This window comes from Manis javanica, chromosome 1, assembly GCF_040802235.1.
Source record: "Manis javanica isolate MJ-LG chromosome 1, MJ_LKY, whole genome shotgun sequence".
Taxonomy (NCBI): Eukaryota; Metazoa; Chordata; class Mammalia; order Pholidota; family Manidae; genus Manis; species Manis javanica.
In genome coordinates this window covers 40,462,722-40,487,053 of record NC_133156.1, presented here as the reverse complement: position 1 = coordinate 40,487,053, position 24,332 = coordinate 40,462,722, and the positions used below count along the sequence as shown (strand labels likewise).

Sequence of the window (24,332 nt, the reverse complement as noted above, 5' to 3'; positions counted from 1 at the left end):
TTGTTTTTGCCGTATCCAAATACCACTTGCACTGTTCCATTTTGTTTAGTTTTGTTTTAAATCGGCACTCTTTTTATTTAAGTTGACTGATGTTGAAAGGAAATTTTACTTCAAACCTTAATAGAAAACCGAGATCACTTGCCATAAATAGATTAATAAATACAATTAAAATAATTCTAATCAGAAACTGCTGCCCAGAGAGCTTTGAAAGTCCCAATGCCCAGGCCATACCTCCGACCTATTAAATCAGAATTTGCCAGGGGAGGGAGGAGACCAGGCAGAAGTAATTTTTTAAAGCTCTCCCCAGGGGACAGCAGAGTAAGCCAAGGATAAGACCCCCTAGAATTGATGCTATTGCCCACTAAAGCCTCTATGCCCAGGTCCTTATAACAGAAAGAACAGCAAGTGATGGGGGCATGTTATAGACACACTACCCCCAAACTGAGACTTTCTCCTTGATGGCATCAGAAGAACTGAAACATTACTTTGAAATGGGGAAAAGTTCTCATTTGTGATTTGTAACTGTTGGACACGTTGTTCCTTTGACATCTCAAGTCACCTTGCCCTTTGAAAAACACTGGGCTGGAGGAACCCAGGTGGTCTGGTTTCCATTTCTGTGCCCTTTCCACTCCAACGGGCTGCTTCCCACCAGAGACTCCACCAAGGTAACTCAGTAGAGCCCCTACTCACCTCTGTGTTCTCCAGCAGGGATTCCAAATGCCTGCACTGACATCACACTTCCAGGCCCATCTTTCTATTTCAAAATGAATCTGTGCCATGGGTCACACTAGAAAATCTTAAAGCAAAGTCACATCTCTGTCTCCTTTCATTTCCTCTCAAGAAGCCCCTCATTTTCACCCAGGAATATCTGGCCCTGGAGACGGTTTAAGTCAGCTTTCTGTAATTCTGGATCTTAGAAGGAAGTATCAGCAGGGGCAGGAGGAAAGGCGAGGACCTGCAGAAAGCCGCACGGCTGGCAGAGGGGCTTCTGCTCTCAGTCTCCTTTTCTCCCTCACCTGTGAGCACACACGAGCACCCAACTCAGCCTGTCATGACCGAGGGACGGGTCTAGAATGAAAGCTGGGCTTTTGAGAGGGGACTCCCGACCTCCAACACATCATTTCCTCTCTGGCCTGGGCATCAATACCAGAACAGGGTACCTGCCCACATGGACTCAGGTTTGAAGAGCTTCCCCAGAGGAGAGCATGGCCTCAAGGGCAGGCAGTTTGGCTCAGTAAATACACAACTGAGCAAAGCTCCAATCTCCTTACTTCCTGTATTTAAAACCTCAAATGCTGACATACTGTCTACCACCAGAAAGCCAGGCCAGTTTACTCTCTTGTCAGCTGAACCCCTCTCTCCTGTTTCCCTTACAGCCTAAGATCCAGCCTCAACATCTCCTCCCCGTTCTCCATCCCAAAGCTGCGGAATTCCTGCTGTGCCCGTAGTCTAGAGTACCCATCTGTCCCAGCCCCTCCTGTCCATAGCCTACCCACCCTCAACTGCTGATTGCAAATATCACCTCCTCTGTGAAAGCCAAGGCAATTCCTCTAGCCGAATAATAATGGCAATAGAGATAATAATAATAAGGCTAATAATAATAGCCTTTGTCAAGGCTTACCGTAGGCAGGCACTAAGCTAAGAGCTTGCATGCATGATCATGACCAAACCATCCATTACCTAGTATCTCATTACCCCTGCCTTGCCATTTTTTCTCTCTGTGACATCAGTAAAGTTACTTTTCTTCTCAATGGCTCATTTTCTTCAAACATCAATGGGGATTATAACATACCTTCCTCATAGGGTTGTTGTAAGGACAAAATAAGTCGATGCATGTTAAGCATGTAGCTTAGTACCCAACACATTGCATTTGCTCATCAGGTAGCATTACTTCTTATAAGAATAAGAACTTTACAGCAAGTAAATAATAATGTGTTCATATCGTCTCACTTTACAGGTGAGGAAACCAAGATACAGAGTGTTTGGGGTAAACAGTCCACGTTTAGCGAAGAGCAAGAATTTTTCTTTTCTCTGGTCTTAACTGGGCTTTGCTCATAGTGCTCAGCCATTCTTGTCAGTGATCTGTGTACGCGGTGTCCCCTTTCCAGCTTCGTCCTCCACTTTCCCTTCAGAGGACACTCAGCTCCAGGGAAGCAGAACTAACTGGTGTCTCTTGGCCGCTTTGCCACTACATTTCCTTACCTCGTTGCTCCCTCCCCAAGTGACCCTCTTTTTTTTATCACAGTATATCTCCTTCCTTCAAATCCACCATAACTGTCACCTCCTTTATGTTTCTGCCTTCATCCTCCCCAGGGGTTGTGGTCTCTCAGTTCCTAAGTTCCTGTAGCACTTCACTTGGGCTTTGAGCACTTCTCTCATCCTGTGCTGTTTAATAGCCATCTGAGCACTTGGCTTATTTCCCCTACTAAACTGTAAAAGGCTTATGAAAAGGGATTCCCTCCTAACCAAACAGTACACTAGGCATTCAGTAAATGTGTGATGGATGAATGCATGAATGAATACCCTTGTTTTGATGCTTCCTTGGAGAGCATCCCTGGCTTCCTGGCTGTGTTGGTTGTCTGCATTGCACTGAAATCACTTTTGTCCTGAGCCCTTTGGATTGTTCATTCATCACATTTTTCATGTGGACAAAGGAGATATCAAAACAAGTCATATTCACTATGATTCTTAGTGTACAAATCTGAGCTCCTTTATGCCTTGGCAAGTTTTATGCAATCTTGCCAGAGGTTACAGTCAGTACAGTCAAATTCAACCCACAGATATGCTTGCTGTAGTTTTTAAAACAATTTTTAAATATTGTTTTAAAGTTGAATTTGCGGTACATCCACTTTGGAAGACAGCTGACAGTTTTCTTATAAAAGAAACAGTTTCTTATAAAACTAAACATACTCTTACCATACAATCCAGCAATAATGCTCCTTGGTATTTACCCAAAGGAGTTGAAAATGTCTACACATAAACCTGCACATGGATATTTATAGCAGCTTTATTCACAATTGGCAAAACTTGGAAGCAACCAAGATGTCTTTCAGTAGGTGAGTGGATAAATAAACTGCAGTATACCCAGACAAAGGAATATTATTCAGTACTAAAAAAAAAAAGTGCTATGAAGTCATGAGACAACATGAAGGAACCCTAAATGCATATTACAGAGTGAAAGAAGCCAATCTGAAAAGGCTACATACTGTCTGATTTCAACTACAGGGCATTCTGGAAAAGGCAAAACCATAAGGACAGTAAAAGGGTCACTGGATGCCAGGAGCTGGGGAGGGGAGGGATGAATAGGCAGAACTCAGAGGATTTTGGGGACAGTGAACATACTCTGTGTGATTCCATAATGAAGGTTACTTCTTATTACACATTTGTCCCAATCCATAGAATGTACAATAGCAAGAGTGAACTTTAATGTAAACTACGGACTTTGAGGAATGACGTGTCAGTGTAGGGTGATCCATTGTAACAAACATAAATACAGTCAGGTGGGGGATATCAGTAAGGGGGAGGCTGTGCATATGTGGGAGCAGGGGACATACAGGACATCTCCACACCTTCCCCCTCTTTGGCTGTGAACTTTAAACTGCTCTAAAACATCAGGTCTTAATTTTTAAACTTGAGTTGGAATGCATTTAGATGGGGCATGACTGCCAGAGTACTCTGCTGTTTCCAGAGCCATCCAGAATCATACACCTGGCGCCCTTCACTTGTTTGCCCCTCATACCTGGCTCCTAAAAGCCCCAGGTTTTGTCATGCTGTAAGTTTAGTATAATAAGGAGTTTTTAGCTCCAAAAAGTTCCAATACTACAATATAGAAGCTGAATAAAGATATTCTAATAAAATAATTTTGGGTGGCTATAGAAGAAAATGAGATTTGGGCATCTGGAAGCATACTTGAGAACTATCTTGGTGTGTTAGTTTTATGACAAAGTGCCCTGAGAGTTAACAGCTTTCAAAAGTGCCTGAATATCCACTGGGAAATATTTTTATAGGTTATTAATAGCACTAATTTTGTGCCCAATATTGTTCTACAGACTAAAACACTTAGAAGTAAAAGAAAAAATGGGCCTCTTAACTCAAAAAACCGTATAATCTATTTTTATGGTCCTGGAGGACAGGAGTCTGAAAATAAAACAGCTTAATAGGTACTAAATGTCTGTTGTGAGTCACATTCTGTTCATAGAGCATATGAGTCCTTTATATGCAGTAGCTCCTTTAATCTTCAAAAAACTGTGGTAGATACTAGAAAACTCATCCCCATTTTAACATGAAAAAGTATAGCACAGAAAAACTGAGCACCTTTCCCAACGCCATATAAACAGTAAGTGGTAGAGTGTCTAAGTGTCTGAGCTCCTGGAGACCATTACATTTAACTCTGCCCTACATTCCACCTCAAAAGGCAGCATGGCTTTACTTTAAATGTATTATGTAGGGAGGAAGCATGCCTCCAATTCAGGTCACCCAGTATCCCTGTTTCCCATCCCCAATCCCAGCCCCAAATAAAGCCATGCTTGTTCTGCATAAATTAACCATGGCACAGACCGTCCAGGCAGCACGCCATGACAAAAGTCAGTGGATACAGGAGGGAACCCAGATGGCCACCCCTTACAAAAGAGAACTTGGACCATTCAACATGATGACCATGAGTGCAGAATTTCCAAGGCTAGGATTTTCCTCAAGGAAGTATATCTCTCTGACCATTCACCAGACAGAATGAGAACCTAAGCCAACCTAAGAGCTCTTCTTCATTCAGAGTGTATTTTTCCATGCCTAAAGTGTTCATCAGTGAGGACACATCCTACCTCTGAGGGATATTATGGTTTCTCCAGAGGATTTCCTGGGTCAAGCCACCACAAAGATGATGTAAGATCTCCAAGTGGCCATGGGAAGTGGTTTCATCAGTGTCCCAAGCAAGCTGGAAAATTTACAAGCATGATGTCAGGCAGAAAGAGAAAGTCAAACTTCCTTAAAGTCAGCTGGCTCTACTGACTACTGCTCTTTGAGACAACATGGTATTCTATTGCATTGAGGTTCTGAGGCATTCCAAAGACTGGTCGACTCACCTGTTCACTAATCCTCACACTTTCTCTCATTCACCAAGAAAGGCACCCAGCTGAGGAAACACACGAGAGCAGCCAGAGGAATGTGCTGGTTGAGCTGGGCGCTGAAATTCTTCTCTCCTGTTCTTCAATTGCCTTCTGGCAGGATGTTCCTCAATACACGGGCAATGCCCCAAGACTTGGCCAGCTTAACTGCAGGTTCTGAAAATAACCAACCCTTCAGAGTCTGAGCGTTCATGTCCTCATCAAGGGCTCCAAAATATCTAGTGGATCTATCACATACTCACTTCCTCTTTGTATGTAACAGCTCACACTTTCACGCTCTTGCTGAAGCTCTGTAGGCAGTTTCTCATGCTGTCTCTCCTCTCCTCTACCCAAAGTAGCCAGTCTGGGTTCACACTCCCTGACCATCCATATTGAATTATGGACAAATAGGATACAGTTTTCAAAAAGAGTGATAACTTTCCTTTCTGAAGTCCTCATGCAAAATGTTACTTGAGAAAGAATTCAGTGGCAAAGGACTATCTTGAATCCATAGTCTGAGACTACTATGTCTAGTGCTATGGTCCCCAAACTGAATTTCAAGTCACCTCAGGGATCAATGAGATATCAAAAGAAGTTGTATATATTTACCTCCACGGAGGCAGTCTCTGTGAGCTCTGCTCAACTGGCACCCCTGCATTTGTAGGATGAATTTTTAAACCACCGTTCAGTAAAGTGTATTCCTGCTGCCACTCACCCTAGAACACATAAAATTTTCTAGGCAAGAAAGAGCTTGACCAAAACTCTGAGCCCATGATTTGGAGCATCTTCCATTGTGACTGTTGATTTGGGAGTCACATTTGAGGCTACATTTGTTCCGTCTGTTCTTGGGAATTTACATTTATCTGAATGAAAATTCTACGTGTTCCAGGGCTGACCAGCCGGTACGCAGTGATTGCCTTTTGATTTGAGTTGATGTGGAAAGGCATTAGATATTAGGTCTTCCTTCCAGACGCTTGCCTTCTCCACCTTGATCCCACTTGCCTTGTTCTACCTGTGTCTGCTGACTGCAAGACCAGACCAACATCTTTCTAAAACACGTGAACACCTCCCCAATCCTACAGCCAAGGACACACCCACTTCCTTCTGGTTGCCCACACACCCATTCCTTTCACTGGCATGGATTTTGCACTTTGCATATGGAAATCTTTCCCTCTTCCTCTCTAAATGCAATTTTGTATTAATCCCAGTGTGACAAAGAGAAGCCCACGGGGGCTTCTGGGACAAATGCTTTGCTCCTAAGAGAGAAACACACAAAAAAATGGGCTTTTATCATCCTACATGTTGTCTTGTGTGGATTAATGACTGGAATTGAAGAGCCTAAGAGAAGCTAGCTGGAGAACAAAGCCTAAAGCACTCTAATCGATCCAGATAGAATATTCCAGATGACCTCTAGCAAGACACAGGAAGCCACTGGACACAAAACAGATTGTTGCAAGAAAAGAGTAATCTGCAGAAGAATATGTACAGTATGATCTCATTTATATAGCTAACTAAGTACACTTAAATACACAAAAAAAATTCAAGAGTAGGCTCTGCAGGAATACACATCAAAATGGTGGCAAGTGACCTCTGGGAGCTGAGTGAATCAGGGCTTCGACTTCTCAGTCTACATATATTTGCATTGTTTTGTAGTTTTCACAGTAGCATGCATGCAAGTATTGCTTGTGTAAGTTTTTAAACATTTTAAAATAAAGGCTTCCCCTTTATTGGAGACTTGAACTAGAAGCTCCAAGCGTTCTAGAAAAAAGAAAGTCTTGTGGTCAAAAATTTCTTCAAGTTATTATCAGCTTTTAGGGGGACCCTCTCCATCTTAAAGCTCAGCACTCCTGCTGTTTGTAAGCAGACCTTCCTGTCCCATAGGAAGAATCACAAGGAGATCTGCGGTCTTTGATTCCATTTGCCTGGGATCAGGGCCTGGATTGTGAAGTGGGGCAAAGGGACAAACCTCTTGTGAAATCAGGACGATGGGCATTTGGCAGACATTACCAGAGTGCTGGCTGGCCTTGTGGGGCACCCAGAGATAAGTAAGGCACAAGGGCGAATCTACCAGCAGTGGAGCACAGGGGTTGTACAGTGTGTTTCAAAGTATGGGCACAGGTCCCCAACTGAAAATCACCCACAAGCTTGTTAAAATCTACTGAACTGAAATATTGGAAGGTGGGGCCCAAGTACCTGGATTTTTTTCTTACCTGCATATAAAGTATGGGAGTATTTCCTCCTTAGGTGAACTGACCCCATCAAAATAGTCAGTCCTGTGAGGCAAATGCAGGCTTTTCTCTCTCCTCTTGGGTAGCGGGAGGCTCAGAGCCACGTGGTGGCTCAACTATGGTCACGTGGTTTCATGACGCAGACTATTAAGAGCCCTTTTCCAGGCTCCTCTGTAATTCATTCTCTGCCTTCTTTTGTTCTCCTTGTCATCTCTGATGTCCCTAGGGAGCTAACAAAAGCCTTTCTGGGGCAGGCAGGGTAAACAAATTAATTAATAAAATCAGGCATTTATTAAGCACTTAGGATACTGTGCTAAGTACATTACATCATAAAAGCCTTCAATCTTCACAACCTAAGATCAGGAACCATTACTAATCCCATTTTACAGAAGTGGTAATTGAGTTTAGAGAAGTTAAGTAACTTGCCTAGCAGATGCTGGAATCCAGATTTCTAACTCCAGAGCCCATGTCCTTGGCAGAGGTGAACAGAGGTGCCCCCGCACTTTCACATAGGACTGGCCCTGGGGCTGCAGTCTGAATGGAAAGGGGACCAAGACCTACCTTGAAGCTTCTTTTGCAAAACTAGGACACTCTTTTTACTTAGAGTTTATGTTTCAAATCAGCTTTTCAAATTTTGAAAATGTTTTTAACTTATTTGTCTTATTGTATGTATACATGTATTTATAGAGTCACAGAAGGGCTTGCCAGTAAGTGGTACAGCCACTGTAAATGACTTAGTTTAACATTTCATGTCAACTTCATATTAAGCTTTCTGTTCAGTTACCTTTGATGATTTGTTGGGAAAAATGAACACATTTTTACAGAAAGAAACCCTCTCAGTTCACAAATATTTTAATACATGTATGTGTGTATATATCATATAATAGGAAAAAAAACAAACTGCGGAAAGGCCATCCTCACCTAGCCATACACCCTCCGGGATGCCCATTGTGAGAAGCACATCCGCACTTACACACACATACAGATGGTATCATACAGCGCAACCTACTTGGTTCACATAGCCATGCATCTTGGGGGCAGGCCGTTTTGCTTGTTTAACTTGAGAACTTCGGTTCGCCCGCAACCTAGAGCGCAGAGGGGATGGGAGAAGGCGCTCTGAGCCGGAGGCAGCGCCTCCGCCCAAGCCCGGCAGGAGGCCGGGTCACCCGTGGGAGAGCCAGCTGAGCGGCCCGCGCCCGCCCCGGCCAGGACCGACGCAGAGCGGGAGGAAGTGTGCGGCTGGGAAGCTCCGCCGCTCTCGCTCGGGCTTCCCGTCTTCCCCCCTCAGAGACTGAAAGGAAAGTCAGCACGGAAATCTGCGCCCACTTGACACCGGCCGGACCCCAGAAACTTCCCCGCGGGGTGTGGGGCCCGGGCGCGCGGATGGAGAAGTCACCGTCGCCTGTCTGCGCTCCCGGACCCGCGCGCCCGGGTCGCCTCGCAGCAGCGCTCGCTGTTGGCGGCGCTGGGTACGGCCCGCACTGGCGGCCTGTCTGTCCTTGGACTAGGTGTGTTCGGTTACGTTAGTGTTTGTGCTCCCTTCCCGTGCAGACGGGGCGGGGGTCCTGACAAAGGTGATGGCTTTGCACTCCGCTTAGCAATGCTAAATTTCGCTAGGAATTTCTACCTAATTCCTAACATCTGTGTAGAGCTCCTAGGGCCAGAGATTTGTGTGCAAATGAGTGTGAGGTTATACAGCCTGGGTGCCCAAGGGGGTTTGCCTTGAGTGTATCATGGGTTGTCAATATGTTAGACTATGGATATTTCACTTTCTGCTCCCACCTGTCTGTGAGCAAGTACCTAAAGACATAGGCCATATCCCTATACATTTGAGTGTTATTATTAATACACACAGTTTTATCATCTCCCCAGGGTTGTGTCTGTGTGAATGTGCAGGGCTCTGTGTGTGTGTGTGTGTGTGTGTGTGTGTGTGTGTGTGTGTGTGTGTGTGTGTGTGTGTGTGTGTGTGTGGCACGTAGAGCCACAATGGGTGGTAATAGTATGTTTCTGAAATACAGATTTTAAAAGAATAATTTTGGGGAGGGTGCCACAGGTACACTAAACGTTCTGCCCCTCATCTCATCTTCTTTGACTTCTGGAGAACCGTGATTTGTTTGGGGTCCTCTAGCACACAATTGCTCGACTCAGCCTCCTGTGTGACCCCTCCCTGCCTTTCCTTCTCCAGGCTGTGGAGTCCAGGGAGGCTGCCTGCAGCTGTTGGCCATGAGGTCAACCCAAAGAAGTGAGCATCCCATCTCCTTCCTTTTTCCTCACCCAAAAGTCATTTCCTCTTAGTTCATCACCTGGGATTTTGAGGCCTCTGTTCCCTCAGCATTATTGATACACACCGAAAAAAAAAAAAAGAAGGAACTTCTTGAAATTCCCCCAGAAGGTTCTGAGGGTTGTTTTCAGTGTTGCAACTCGGAACAAGTCAGTTTCTAGTTTAAGTACTCCATCAGGAGCAGGGTATATAAGCTCCTGCAACAGCAGCAGCCGCAGAAACAACGGTATCAGACCCAGCAAACTTTGAGCCTGGCCAGAAGCAAGGTAAGACTTCCCCAGCCCTTGCCACCCCTCCCCAAGGTCCTCAGGCCATTCCAGTGCTACCCCTGCCCCTGGCATCGAGGAGTGGGTGGACTCCTGAAGGCATTCCTGGTGACTTCCCTAATGGGACACTGGTGAAGAGTCAGTACTTTGGGGAACTGATGTATAAAGTATTAGTTGTAAAGGTCATCTAATAATAATTGTATACAAAGGTCAGTGAACTAATGCACATTTTATAGAAAGACTTGTCTGGTTTTAAAGTGTATATAAAAGTGTCTTTCTCAGTATTACTGTCCATCAACTAAAGGATTGTATAGGGTTAAAGTGAGTGGTGCTTCCCTTAGTATTGTAAGTTTTTTGAAAGCTTTTTATTTGTTAAGTAGTAATTCAATAATAATCGAATTCATACTTGTACCTCATAATTGAATGTTACAGAGAGAATACTTGCTCCTGTATTTGTGATGGGCTGAATAGTCAGTTGTGACAGTCAATCAGATTGATAGCTGGGCTCTCCAGATCTTTTAGATTAACTACCTTTGGCCCCCACTTAAAAAATGAAAAGCAACTGCAGTGTTTAAAACTACTTTCCGAAGAGTTTTAAAATCTAGGAAAAGGGAGAAAACAAGATAATCTTTATTGTGCTGGCTGGTATCTTAGAGTTGCCCAGGTAAATTGTGTGCAGAAATTTTCAGGTTAAAAAAATAATGATTACATTAAAATATCTTATTTTTTTAAAAAAACAAGGAAATGACCAAATCCCAGCTAATAGCCCACTTTTTTCAAATGAAAAATTTCAAGATACTAGAAAAAAGTTGAATATCATCTTAGAGTTCATTTTACTGGAATCTGAAATTTTATGATTTCTGCACATTCATTCATTCTTCTAATAATTAATGAAATCCCTGTAAGCTAGATTCTCTATGATGGACTCTGTTGAGATGCTATAGAGGTCTAGACGTGATCACCCCCTCCAGCACCAGAGAGCTCCGTGTGGCAGGGAAGACAAACTTGAAAGAAGTAACTAACAGTTGACACTTGAACATTGCAGGTTTGAACTGTGTGGGTCCTCTTGGATTTTTTCCAATAAACATATAGGAAAATTTTTTGGAGATTTTTGACAAAAACAATTTCTTTTCTCTAGCTTACTGTATTGTAATATACAATATATATGACATAAAATGTGTTAATCAACTGTGTATGTTATTGGTAAGGCTTCTGGTCAACAGTAGGCTATTAGCAGTCAAGTTTTGGAGTAGTCCAGCATTATACATGGACTTTCTAGTGTGCAAGAGGTCTGCACCCCCAGCCCCTGCCTTGTTCAGTGCTCAACTGTGTGTTATTGCAATTGTAGTAAGTGTTATGAAAGGAGGAATAGGGCTCCTGGGAGCAAATAGCTGGGAGTCCTGCCTTCCCTTGGGCACTGTGCAGGATACTTTACATGAATTATTCATTAACTCCTCACCACAACAGGATGTCCATTTTACATACTGAGTGTGAGGCTTAAGGCAGTCAAATGACTTGTCCAGAGTCACGCAGCTAAGTGGCAGATCTGGGCTGCCAATGCAGGTCTGCCTCCTTCTAGAACTGGGACTCGGCATCTAACTTGGTAACTCCATCTTTTGATTTTTTTTAATAACAATTCTCTTATCTCATTAAAAAGTAACAAACAAAATAAAACTCAAAAAAAAGACACCCACTCAAGTACCACTGGTATGTCAATGCTGACACCATCATTAGGGCTTTAACATGCCACAGGACCTGGGGTCCCTGTGGCCCTCATAAAAGGGTTTCAATAGTTTCAAAAGCTTATGAAATTACATGGAAAAAAGTCTATTCCTCATGACTCCCAAATTTGGGACTCCAAGGAAATGAGGGCCATGGGGTACAGCTCCCTGGAGTCAGCTGGCCTGGAGAATAATAGGGTAACTACATGCTGCCCCCCTTTTTGGTTTCCCCGGGGTTTGAATAAGAGAGTGATCCACCACCATCTCTGCTGGGGTTTAAAATGCCAATGTGTATGGTTTAAAATGTAGGTGATGCTAAAATGGGACTTGTTTCTTAGAACCATCCCCACCACCAGGGCTCCCTTGACCCTGAAGTGCGGTTCACCTGAAATTCTCAAATGCATTTGAGGCCCAGAAAGGAAGTGCTGGCCCCACAGCCTAAGGGAAAACCCCAGTGTTAACAGCATATAAAGGAATCACCAGGAGATGCCAGGAATCCCTGCTATTTCCCTTTCCAGAGTGCCGACATCTGGATTTTACAGGCCTCTGTAATTGCAGTACTCTGTGGGCATTTCCCTACAAGTAGGCACGACTTTTTTGTCTACCCATTGTGTACAAAACAAAGAGATATCAAAGTTTCCCTCTATCTCCTCCCCTACTACAATCTAACATGCTATTGGTTTTCTTCTATAATATGTCACCTCCTTGCATTCTCCCAAGAACCCTTTGAGATGGGTATTACGTCCATTTTATAGATAAGGAGACTGAGGTTCAGCAAGTAATTTGTCCAGCATCACACAACTAGTGAGTGGTGGAACCAAAATTCAAGCCCACATCTGCTTGACTCCAAGCCTCTAGTGTACTAACTTACGCTCTGTGGCAGCCAGTCCTTTGCTAGAGTCCTCACTCAGACTGAATTGATAGAAGTGTCCCTGAAAGCTCCATGACTTGTAGTCCTGTCTCTGCTGCTCACAACCTGTATGACATTAAGGGTACAAAGCATATGGTGAGGTTCCTCTAGGCTTAGCGGCAATTCTGATGATGCTATGATTTTTCAATATTCAGTCACTCCAGCCAAGGAATGGTCATTTTTAAGCTATCTGGCTGAAAGTTTTGTATCTCATTCTTCATGTAATTTAGACATGAAACCATGTTTCTGCAGAACATTGATGCTGTCCGAGATGGTTGGAGGTGTTTCAGAATAAAATGAAATAATAATCACCTCTACCTAATTCACACATAGGGTACAATTTTCACAGTCTGAAGATTTTCATAAACCCTAGATACTAATTTAGACTGTTTCACCTGACAGTGTAGGGAAAAGAGGAAAATAAAGATTAAAAACAATGTAATGGAAGGTGAATATGTATTTAGATATTTAGAATATTTAGAACTGAATAATTATTGTCATTCTCTCTTCCCTGTCCCCCCTGTCTCTCTTCTCCCCCTCCTGTAGATGCAGCCTCCACCATTCGCCATCTCCTGGTTTTCCCTGGTTTTGCTGGCATCTCCCCTTGGGGCCATATGGGAACTGGAGAAAAATGGTAACCAACCTCCCCTTATTGTCTATGGATCTCTAAGAATTCTACCTGGATCTAAGCCAGGGCTCTCAGGCAGCCCCTGTGGGGAAAGCAGACTGAAATGGGCAACCGTGCACTGGGGCTGCCCCGTGAGAGCCTCACTGGGAAACAAAGGCCGTGTCCTTCCTTCCCCGGTAAGGGTATCTACATGGGTCAGCGTTCACATTACATGCCTGAGGAGGAGCTTTTTGAGGACTCTGGGGGGAAAAGAGGTATGGACTTTGCCACTATGACTAAAAACCAGCTCTATCATGATTAAAGTTCCTATGTGCAGGATTCAAAAAGTCTAAGAGCTATTTCTATCATCTTCTACTCCACCACATTGTATCTCCCCCTCAGATCAAGCACTTTGGGGAAAGCATAGAATTTAGACTCATACTGACTTGGATTCAAAGGCTGATTCTGCCACTTATTGGTTCTGTGACCTTGAGCTGGATGGCCTGTGAGCCTGGGTTTCCTCAACTGTAAATTGGGGATTACAAAGTGATACCTACTACATAGACTTTTAAAAAAATTTTTATTAAGGTATTATTGATATACACTCTTATGAAGGTTTCACATGAAAAAACAATGTGGTTACTACATTTACCCATATTATCAAGTCCCTACCATACCCCAATGCAGACACTGTCCATCAGTGTAATAAGATGCCAGAGAGTCACTATTTGCCTTCTCTGTGCTACACTGTTTTCCCCGTGATCCCCCACACCAACCTACTACATAAATTATTAAATGTGTTAGTGAATGTGCTAGACAGTAACTCAACAGGTGGTCAAATGAAAGCAATTGTTAGATAGTATCATTGTTTTGGTTGTTTAAAATAATGTCTCTGATGATTCAGGAGAACTTGTTTATTATCCCAATGATTCATAAAAATTATTAGTAGCATAAAAGGATACGTATGAGTAGAACAAGAGGTTCCCTCTAACCTTCTGGTATCTCACAGTAAATATGTATTAACTAACTGAAACTTGTTCCTGACGACCCTCAAATGTTGCTCATTGAAGCCAGCAATTACTGTCTGTAATTGTATTATGATAATAAGAGTTAATATTTTTTGAGCACAGTATCTCATTCAATTCTCACAGCAACCATATGAAATAGGGACTGTCTGTACTCCATGTGACAGATGTTGAAAACAGGGGCTCAGAGATTAAGTAACTTACCCAATTGCACATTCTTGGTAAGGGTGGAACAGGGACTTGATCCCAATTCTCTGTTGCTTCAAAGCCTGTCCACTTGAGTATTTGAAGGCTTTACAAAAAGAATATGAAGCAATTGTTTCCTGTGTCCTTAGAGAACTGAGTAAGAGGAAATAGGCATCCATTAAAAATGAAGACATTTCAGCTAGTGATCAGAAATAATTTTTGATAGTCGGGAGAGTACAACACTGAAATGGGTGCCTGAAAGGAATTTTGGACTATCCCTCCATTCTTAAGGATTTAGGGAGGAAAACAATCCCACCATCTCCCTTTGCCACAGAAGGGTTTGAGAGTTTTAGACCCTCCCTTGAGTAAAGGCAAAGTCCTAAGCCAGATGATTGTGCCAGACCCCTTCCAACCCTGGGATTTTTAGTGAGCTCAGGAACCTTGGTCCTTGCATAATTAACCCTTAGTTACTTCTGATTTGGTAAACCACAGAAATTCCAGAAAGTCAATGTGAGAAACACTGAGGGGGTTTATGACTTTGGAGGAAAGGTGAGGTGATGAAGCCAAGTACTAGTTTCTAGATGCTTTTCAGCAGGTGCTGTTTGGTTCCCCCTACCCTTGGGCAAGAGTCTTCCAGGGCTTCTGAATCTTAGTTGTGACAGGAAAATAGCCAGATTGTTCACCTAGCAGTGGAGCAAAGAAAAAGTAAAAAAAAAAAAAAAAAGCTGAAGGTGCCATGTGGTTTTATGTTAGCACAGCTAATCATTTCCAAAGAGTTGACCCCTAAATGCTTTTTGCCTATTGTCTTCGTTACCCATTCAGTAGTTTTAAATCCCTCTGATGTAAAATGAAAACTTTATATCCCATAATGCTATACATCTGGACACCAAAAGCAAGAGCCACTGGGTGTAGAGCATTTGAGGCCACTCTGTTAAGTTCTTACATGAATTAGGTTGTGTAAGCCACTCTTGACCTTCTGAAGTTAATAGTAACTTTTTGCTCATTTTAAAGATGATGACGCCGAAGCTTAGAGTACTTGGACGTCTTGCCCAAGGCCGTAAGGCTAGCCTGAGAGAGGGAGCTGAATCTAAACTCAGATCTATGTGACTCCGAAATCCAGTCTCTTAACCGCTGTGGCTCTCAAACTTGAGTGGGCATCAAAATGACTGGAGAGCACAAAACACAGATCACTGGCCCCCACCCCTGATTCAGGAACTCAGAGTTTACGTTTCTGAGAGATGCCCACGTGACGGTGCTGATGGTGGTGTGATAATCACTGGTGAACCACAGCACCCAACTTTTCAATTCAGTTAAACCCTGGTGCATGGATGGATGGAGCACTGAAGTGCCACACCCTTTGGGATACTACACAAAGGCATTCCTCCGGTACCAGTTTAGATGCTGACATTGGAGATCCAGTGCAAAGCCAAGGAGAGAGAAATTCTGAGCTATAGCTCTGTACTTCTAACTCGATAAAACCTGACTTAGCCTTTGAGTCTCAGCACTCTCCTCCTTAAAATGGGAAGACTCAGATCTGCTTAACTGCTTCATTAGAGTGTAAAATAGCTTTTTAAAAAATGCAGAGAGAATGAAAACCTCTGTTGGTGAGTTGTACACAGCAGAAGCTAAATCCTTAAATCCTCATGGAAAATTGTATGAGAGCTCTATGCAGTCATCAATAATAACTAACACTGGGCTTACGGGGACCAGCCCTGAGCTAAGTGCTTTAGGTGCTTTCTTATTTAATCCTCATGGCCCAAGCTACGACATAGATACTACTATTGTTGTCATTTTACAGATGAGCACACTGAGGCTCTGCTGATTAAGTACCTTGCTCCAAATCCCTAAGCCAACTAATGGGGACCAAATCTCAGCTCTGGTCAGTCTTTCTTGACACTCTATGCCCTGCTTTATTCCCTATGAAACTGAAATTGTGCTGGAAGTTTCTTAGCTCCACTAGGCCTTTGGCAAACAGTCTTGTGCCGTTGCATTTTTTAGCGAATCAAGCCCTTCCCCATCTCCCAGATAATCAGAGGTTAATTATCAAAGGCAGCCCACAGTTAATGTCAGTGGCAGCAATAAAACTCTTTGCTTATTTCCTCCACAACCTGGAGCCCACGTGAAGCCCAATGCCTTGACGTCACCTCAGCGAACGTTGCCGCTGGGAGTAAGGTTGTGCTTCAGTGGTACAGATGCACATGTGGCCCATAAAACACAGTCCCAGAGTTCATAGAGCTTTCAGTCCACTTCTCCACTCCCTGTGCTCTCCAGTTTATGTTGTAGAGGTGGACTGGTACCCCGATGCCCCTGGAGAAATGGTGGTCCTCACCTGTGACACCCCCGAAGAAGATGGCATCACCTGGACCTCAGACCAGAGCGGTGACATCTTAGGCTCTGGCAAAACCTTGACCATCCAAGTCAAAGAGTTTGTCGATGCCGGCCAGTACACCTGTCACAAAGGAGGCCAGGTTTTGAGCCATTCACTCCTGCTGCTTCACAAAAAGGAAGATGAAATTTGGTCCACTGATATCTTAAAGGACCAGAAAGGTAATTCACTTCCCTTGGATAGTGTCAATTTTCTCTCTTATTCCATAAGAGAGACAAAAATTTAAAATTTTAGAAGGCAAGACATGAGTAGCCTAGTTAATGAGTAATACCAAGTCCCTTACTGACATCACCCAGAACCTACATTTTTCTTTGTTTTCCTGGATACCTTGGGTTATCAGCCATCAAAACCTCAGGTTGAAAGAGCTGTATGGTGGGTCTGGGTGCTTTTCCTGAGGTTCTCTTTAAATAACAATGATATTATTGGATGTCTAATGGAGGTTAACCAACATGCATAACTCAGCTCTGAGGTGACAGTTTTGAAAAACGCAATGCATCCCTCTGATGCGTTAGGTGTGCAGCATATACTGCACAATCACCAACCTCCGGAGACACTCCCAGTCATTGCTAAACTGCCAGCCAGGGGAGCAACATCATCCTTCAAGGGAATAAATGGAAGCTCTTCACTCTTATACCTGTGATTCATCACAACCAAAATCTTTCAGAAAACCCCTAAATACTGAATTTTTGTTCTTTTCAAATCCAGAACCCAAAAGCAAGACCTTTTTGAAATGTGAGGCAAAGAACTATTCCGGACATTTCATCTGCTGGTGGCTGACAGCCATCAGCAGTGGTTTGAAATTCAGTGTCAAAAGCAGCAGAGGGTAAGTGGAACCACTCCACAGTTTCTCAGCATTTTGCTTGAACTATTTCATTAAGAAAAGAAGGGCAACCTAGCAATGGCCTATCAGTTAATGATAAGGCAAACCCACATTTTCTCACACATGCCCTTGAACATGCCTAAAGAATGTGGAGATTTAAGCTACTCGCCTGCACAAATGTATGCATTAGTGCAGGATATTATCAGGGCCTGAGAACAGCCTCTGCTCTGTTTGAACCCACTCATTCAGATTGTCTGGCAATGCTTCATTAAGGCTCAGAGCACCATGGGAGGAAATAAAAGGAGAAACCAGAACTAGCGATGACTTGTCAAAATTTCACCTCATGTTGAAAATAGAAACAAGAGCTCTAGGGCATGGGCCTGGAAGCCCTGCAGTCAACTCCAAAACTCTGTGAGGCTTCTAGAAATTTTCCCAGGGCCACCTCAACTCCTTTATCTTCTGCCAACACCACTAATCTGAAGTTCACCATTTGTCCAATACACCTGGACTTTCCCTAGGAAACCAATATCTATGGATACAGAACCTCTGTTAGCCCCTCTGTGTGACACCCCTTGCTCATTGTCTAAGCTCCCACACAAGGTGAGATTCAGAGCAAGCCCTAGGCAAGCATCCGAGCCTTGCCACTCTTTGACTGAGAAAACTAACCTTTGGGGTCTTGCTTTTCCATCTTTAAAACAAAAATGCTTACTAAAGAAATGCTATACAAGTGCACAAAGACATAGGTGCAAGTGTTCATTGTGATGATTTTAGTAACAAGCAGGGACCAGGTTAAGTAAAGGGTGGCACATCAGACTCCAGCTTAATGTGTAGTCATCAAAATGAATAATGCAATCTGTATGGTCTAGTTCATAAAATTTTTTAATTTTATTTCATAAAAGCATAAAACCTGTGTGTGTGTATATATAGAAAAATACATGTATCTGCATATCTACATGTGGATCTAGGATTGCTTGCATATTCACGGAAAAAGGTCTGGAGAGATGCAGCAAGCTATGAATAGTATTTGCATCTGGGGAGTGAGATTAACATTAAATGGGGGATTATAGTTAAAAGAGACATACACATTTAATTTCTATGCATATTCACATTTTCATTTTTAACTTTTTTATAATTAGCTTGCATTGATTTTATAATTAAAATGGGAAAAATGAATTAAAAATTTCAAAAAGGTAATTTAACCAGGGGCTCTGGATCTAAAATATCCAGATTCACTTAGGCCAGAGTCATGTAAATGCAGAGTTGCTTCTAAGCATCTGTACTTCTTGAAACAAAGCTCATTCTGGAAGAGAGGGCAGTTTCTTACCCCTGGGGAGAAACCAAACCAGGTGGAGAAATTGTGTCCTCTGGACACATCTGCAAGGAACTCAGCCACAAACGTGTGACACAAGATATTGTCTGTCTTTGACTTCAGCTCCTCTGACCCCCAAGGGGTGACATGTGGAGCAGTGACACTCTCATCGGAGAGAGTCCGAGTGGACCACAGGGAGTATAAGAAGTACATGGTGGAGTGTCAGGAGAGCAGTGCCTGTCCAGCTGCCGAGGAGGTTCTGCCCATTGAAGTTGTGGTGGACGCTGTTCACAAGCTCAAGTATGAAAACTACACCAGCAGCTTCTTCATCAGGGATATCAGTGAGTCTGCCTGATTACGTATGCTTAATAAGGATAGATGCCATCTGCCACATGTTCACCATGCCCCATGCACTGGGGTAAGGGGCTTACATGTGTATCTTTTTTATTCTGCACCCCAAAACAAGTACAATGTAAATACTCTAATTTGCATTTTAAGGAAGAGAAAATCGAGTCTTAGGTTAAACAATTTGCCCCAGATCTCACAGCTAACACTTCAGACCCAGACCTGCCTTCACTAGAAGAAACAAGCCCTTGGCTACGCTTCTGTTCTGCTGCCCCTCAAACATAATATTTACATTCAGAACTAGGGCTTCTCTGCTAATTGCAGTTATTCCCAACTGATCTTTCTGCAGCATTTGGAAAGATACTTCCTTATTGCAATATAAACCCCTCTAAAATGGATATTTCCTTTTTAACCAGCATATGGAGATGTTCCCGTTTGTCATTTCCTTTCCTATTTATACATGACACATGCATCAGGAAATGAAATGCCATGGAACCACAGAACTTGATCTGGCATTTGTGGAGAGATTGCCCCTAGTGGGCAGAGGAAGGTGGGGCTAAGTTCAAGTAGTGCAGCCAGGGAAGGTCTCTGGGAGGGGATGACATTACCTGAGTCCTAAAGGAAGGATTTCAGTTGTGTTAAGGACGGAGGGAAGAATATTTACAAGGTATCTGCTTGGAGCTATGGTCTTTGAGTGGTGCTGAGCCTAGAAGCCCAGACACATTCCGTAGAACGCCTCCCTGCCCCTGCTAGAAGGTACACTACTTGGGAACAGATTCTTTTGTGATATGCACTATGTTCCCTGTGCATAGTCCAGTGGCTGGCACATAAGGAGTGCTCAGAAATTATTAGCTGACTGAATGAATGAGTGTATGAACATAGAGACAATTTGGCTATAACTGTGACAAAACGAGTCAGTGCCAGATGCCATGAAAAGACAAAAAGAAGGGCACTAACTGGAGAGTCTCTCATCTCATCTCCAGGGAGAGGCTCAGCGCAGTTCTGAGTTTGGTGCACAAAGGATTGACCACAGGGCAGGTGAACCTTCACCCCACAGCCCAAATTTGAGAGTCTTACAGTCTCCAAGAACTTTCCGCTGAGCACTACACCAAGGTGGTTTCATGGCCAGTGCCCGCCTGATTGTGCAGTGATAACTAAGATTCTGAGCCTCTCTCACGTTCAGCCATAAATGATGTGGCAGTTGGCGAGGAATGCTTTCCATGAACGCCAGCAGGAGGGGTGCCTCACACCTGCTAACAAGGTGCTCAGAGAAGTTAAGTAACTATCCTATGGACTCCTCTCTGGTCTAAGGTGAAAATGAGATCAGAAATCAGAACTACCATAATGCAAAGCCCCATTAGGAAAATAAAGGAGGTTTCTCTACTTCCCCAGTCAAACCAGACCCACCCAAGAACCTGCAGCTGAAGCCAATGACAAATTCTCGGCACGTGGAGGTCAGCTGGGAGTACCCTGACACCTGGAGCACCCCACATTCCTACTTCTCCCTGACATTTTGCATTCAGGTCCAGGGCAAGAACAAGAGAATAAAGGTAAGATACGATTTCAGGTGCCCTGTATTCTGTGGCCAGGTTTCTACAGAGCCACGTACAGGAGAAGATGAATGATGATAAATAACAACACTTATTTAACACTTTCCATGTGCCTGAAACTTAATCTTTACTGTAGCCATCCAAAAGCAGGCAGCATTATCACCACTTCACTAGTGAAGACACTGTAGCTCAGAGAGGTTAAATGACTTGCCAAAGTCACTCATCTAGGACGTAACAGAACCAGGATACAAATTCAGTCTGCCAGATACGAGGGCCATGCACCTAATCACATAGCGGCCTCCGGTATGGTTGATCATTAAATACATGCATTCAGAATTGGTCCTAATATAGGAAATCTGGGCTCCATGACACTAAAATTATTATTTCAAGTGAGTGAGTATAACAGATTGTAGAACACTCATGCTATGTCTGACCCCAGGTAGATAATTCCTGGCTTTATCACATTTTGAAAAATTACTTTATCCAACAGAATATTGGCATTTCCATAGGCTAAGATAATGGCTTTCCAACTTTCTTGCCTTAACATCAAATTCCCAAGGTCTCAGAGGCACTTTTATAGACCTCAAGACTCCTTGGACTCCAGTTTTAGAAATCACTGGATACAGGCCTTATTCAGCATAGTGTTTTGCATGTGATAGAAATTCAGTGACTCAGTCATTCCCTGAGAAGTTTTCTGCAGGTGGGAAGGGCTATTGTGGAATAGATTTACCTAAGTATTACTTAAAATCTTGGTATGATCTTCCCTGCCTAAGATTTCTATCATTAATAGGTAGTATTTACTGAGCACTTTCTACACAGTTAAAGACTTTGCTATTAGTTTTACATGATTATTACCTTTAACTTTTACAGTTCTATGAGGTAAGGATTATTATTATCACTCTCTTATGAAGAGGAAACTGAGACACAGAGCCTAAGATATTTTCCTGTGGTCGGTCACACAGCTAACAAGTAGCATTGTCTGGATTTGAACACAAGTTTTCTGATAAAAGAATCAGGATATGGTATTTCATTATATCCAAGGGACAGCTAGAGCAAACCTGTCTCAGTCCCACCGTCGGCCTAGTACTGGGCTGAGTGACCTTGAGGCCTTCAGGCAAAGCATCTATCTGTGCTAGAAAGCTGAAAGCTAATCCAATCTCTTCCTCAGGGCGTACAGAGCTGTATCTGTGTTTAGAGCTTCTGTCAGTAGGTGGCGCAAGTTCTGCGCCCTCCCCAGTGAATTGTAAGCGTGGTGCCTTAAGACCACGGTGTGCTTGTTTTCACAGACTGTGCTTTGCAGAAATATATATACTCAGCCTGCCCTGTGACTCTATTACCAGATATTTCCCTCTCATTTGCAGAAAGATAGACTCTTCGTGGACCAGACCTTAGCCAAGGTCATGTGCCACAAGGATGCCAATATCCACGTGCAAGCCCGTGACCGCTACTACAGGTCATCCTGGAGCGAATGGGCATCTGTGCCCTGCAGTTAGGTGAGCAGGCCCATGAAGCCCAGACCCAGCCTGCACACTCAGTGGACCCAGGTGTAGGGCAATGGTGGGGACGGTGTGGCAGAGGAAAGGGGAGATGGGGTGCCTGGCAGACAGTCGCCAGAGTGAGGAACATACGTTTGTTCCCAATAATTCAACTCCTAGGAATTTACCTGAAGAAAACAAGATCCCTGATTAAAAAAGACATGTGCACCCCTATGTTTATTGCTGCACTGTTAGCAATAGCCAAGATATGGAAGCAACCTAAGTGTCCATCCATAGATGAATGGAAAAAGAAGATGTGGTACATATACACAATGAAATATTATTTAGCCATAAAAAGAAAAGAAATCCTGCCATTCGCAACAAAATGGATGGATCTATAGGGTATTATGCTCAGTGAAATAAGCCAGGCAGAGAAGACAAATACCATATGATTTCACTTATTTGTGGAATATAAAATAAATACAGAAGGAACAATACAGCATTAGACTCACAGACACTGAGAAATGACTAATAGTTACCAAGGGGGAGAGGAGTGGGCGGGTGTGGTGGGGAGGGGAACTGTTAAACTTTAAAAAAAAAAAAAGAAACATACATTTGTTCATTTACAGATATTCATTTGATTATTCCCCTGCAACAATGCCCATATTGTTCCAGGTGTGATGCAGGGTGCAGGGATACTGAAGTAAAGAAAACAAGCATAGGTCCTGGGTTCCTGCGGGGGAAGGCAAAGAAGAGGGAGATGGAGGGAGGCAAGAGTCAGAGCATAGGTGGCTGGCACGCTGTTTACAGGAGTCAGAACCTTATCCTTAGCACCTTGGGAAGACACTGAAGGGCTTTAAGCAAGAAAATGATACAATCAGATACTCTTTTAAGAAAACTCTCAAGAAAGCCTCTGGCAAACACAGTACCAGCCAAATCCTAGGCCGCGTAAGAAAGGGCTGGGCCCTTCTGACATGGAATTCCCAAAGCCACGTATGTCCCCAGATAATGTGCCGTGTGAAGTAAGAAGGCCCTGCCGCTACATTTCTAATCCACGTAGACTTTCGGTATTCTTTTTCAGGCTCTAATCCCAGGATGAAACCTTGGAGGAAAATGGAAGATATTATGCAAAAGTTTTTAAAGATCCAGTGGAATAAGCCCCCAAAGATATTTTCTACCTAATTTGCTTTTTTTAAGGGTCACGACGATGTCTTTACTATATTTCCATATTTAAATACTAAATGCCCACTGAAACAACCAGCTAATTTATTTATGTATTTTCCAGCTATCAGTCTTACCACTGACCTTAATGCTATTTAAATATTGAAGTAATTTATGTATTTATTAATTTATTACCGTTATTTCACATTTGTGTGCCAAGATGTATGCTTCATAGTCTCACCACCTGATCCATAAGGAATGGGCACTATTATGCAGAATATGAATCTATATGTTATTTATACTGACAGCTTTTCAAATGAGGCTGCAAGCGCCTCAGTTTTATGAGAATCAGGAAGAGCACAGTGTTCTGGTGTCAGCACCACAATGTATTTGTGATAGAGGAGAACACCAGAGAGTCACACGGAGGGACATGGAGATGCAAGCCCATGAGGAAGTCCTAGGTTCTGTATCCACGAAGACTTCCTCGAAGTGGTTGGTTTTGATAAAGCAATGTGAGCCCACGGGCACTTGTAAGCACATTTAGTCTTTGGATGCCTAAACATTTCTGAAACTGGAGTTTCAGCTTACTAAAGCAGTAGTGAGACATAGGAGAGTGACACGGAGATATCATAAATGTCTAGGAAGTAAAAAGATCTTATGATTCAAAAGGAAGAACAAGTGTAGTATGGTCAAGCCCATGAAATTGTCTGAATTGCCAATGCTCACAAAAAAAGCAGACAGATGCAGAGAAAACACTTACTGGTCAGTGTGAGTGAAGCCTGACGAGTAAATGTGACCAGAAAATGCCAATTCACTAAGGTGTTATCTTTAAGTAATGAATGTGCTTCCTGTAAAGGGATTCTATTTGTTTTCTGTTTACTTATGTTTACATTCCAAGAATGGACCAATAAAAATATAACTCTTCTTTGCAATAATATTTGGGGCTTTCTCAGCTGACTTGGT

At 43.1% G+C, this 24,332-nt stretch overlaps 1 protein-coding gene and 1 long non-coding RNA gene across 2 annotated transcripts in view; one reads left to right on the top strand and one right to left on the bottom strand.

Moving 5' to 3' along the window:
- The window catches only part of LOC118973676 (uncharacterized), a 40,066-nt gene extending 32,500 nt beyond the window's left edge, over nucleotides 1-7,566 (bottom strand). The window contains exons 1-3 of the long non-coding RNA XR_012129179.1: nucleotides 7,310-7,566; nucleotides 5,079-5,276; nucleotides 4,818-4,930 (exon numbers count right to left, since the gene is read on the bottom strand). This is a non-coding gene — a long non-coding RNA (uncharacterized lncRNA). The remainder of the gene's footprint in view (nucleotides 1-4,817; nucleotides 4,931-5,078; nucleotides 5,277-7,309) is intronic.
- Nucleotides 7,567-8,363: 797 nt separating this feature from the next.
- Nucleotides 8,364-24,298, top strand: IL12B (interleukin 12B). The gene is made up of 9 exons (XM_017679613.3): nucleotides 8,364-8,835; nucleotides 9,513-9,874; nucleotides 13,052-13,139; nucleotides 16,595-16,870; nucleotides 17,415-17,532; nucleotides 18,962-19,179; nucleotides 20,576-20,733; nucleotides 22,095-22,226; nucleotides 23,290-24,298. The coding sequence occupies exons 3-8, from the start codon at nucleotides 13,052-13,054 to the stop codon at nucleotides 22,224-22,226; spliced, it is 990 nt and encodes a 329-aa protein (XP_017535102.2). The 5' UTR covers nucleotides 8,364-8,835; nucleotides 9,513-9,874; the 3' UTR covers nucleotides 23,290-24,298.
- The last annotated feature ends 34 nt before the right edge of the window (nucleotides 24,299-24,332 follow it).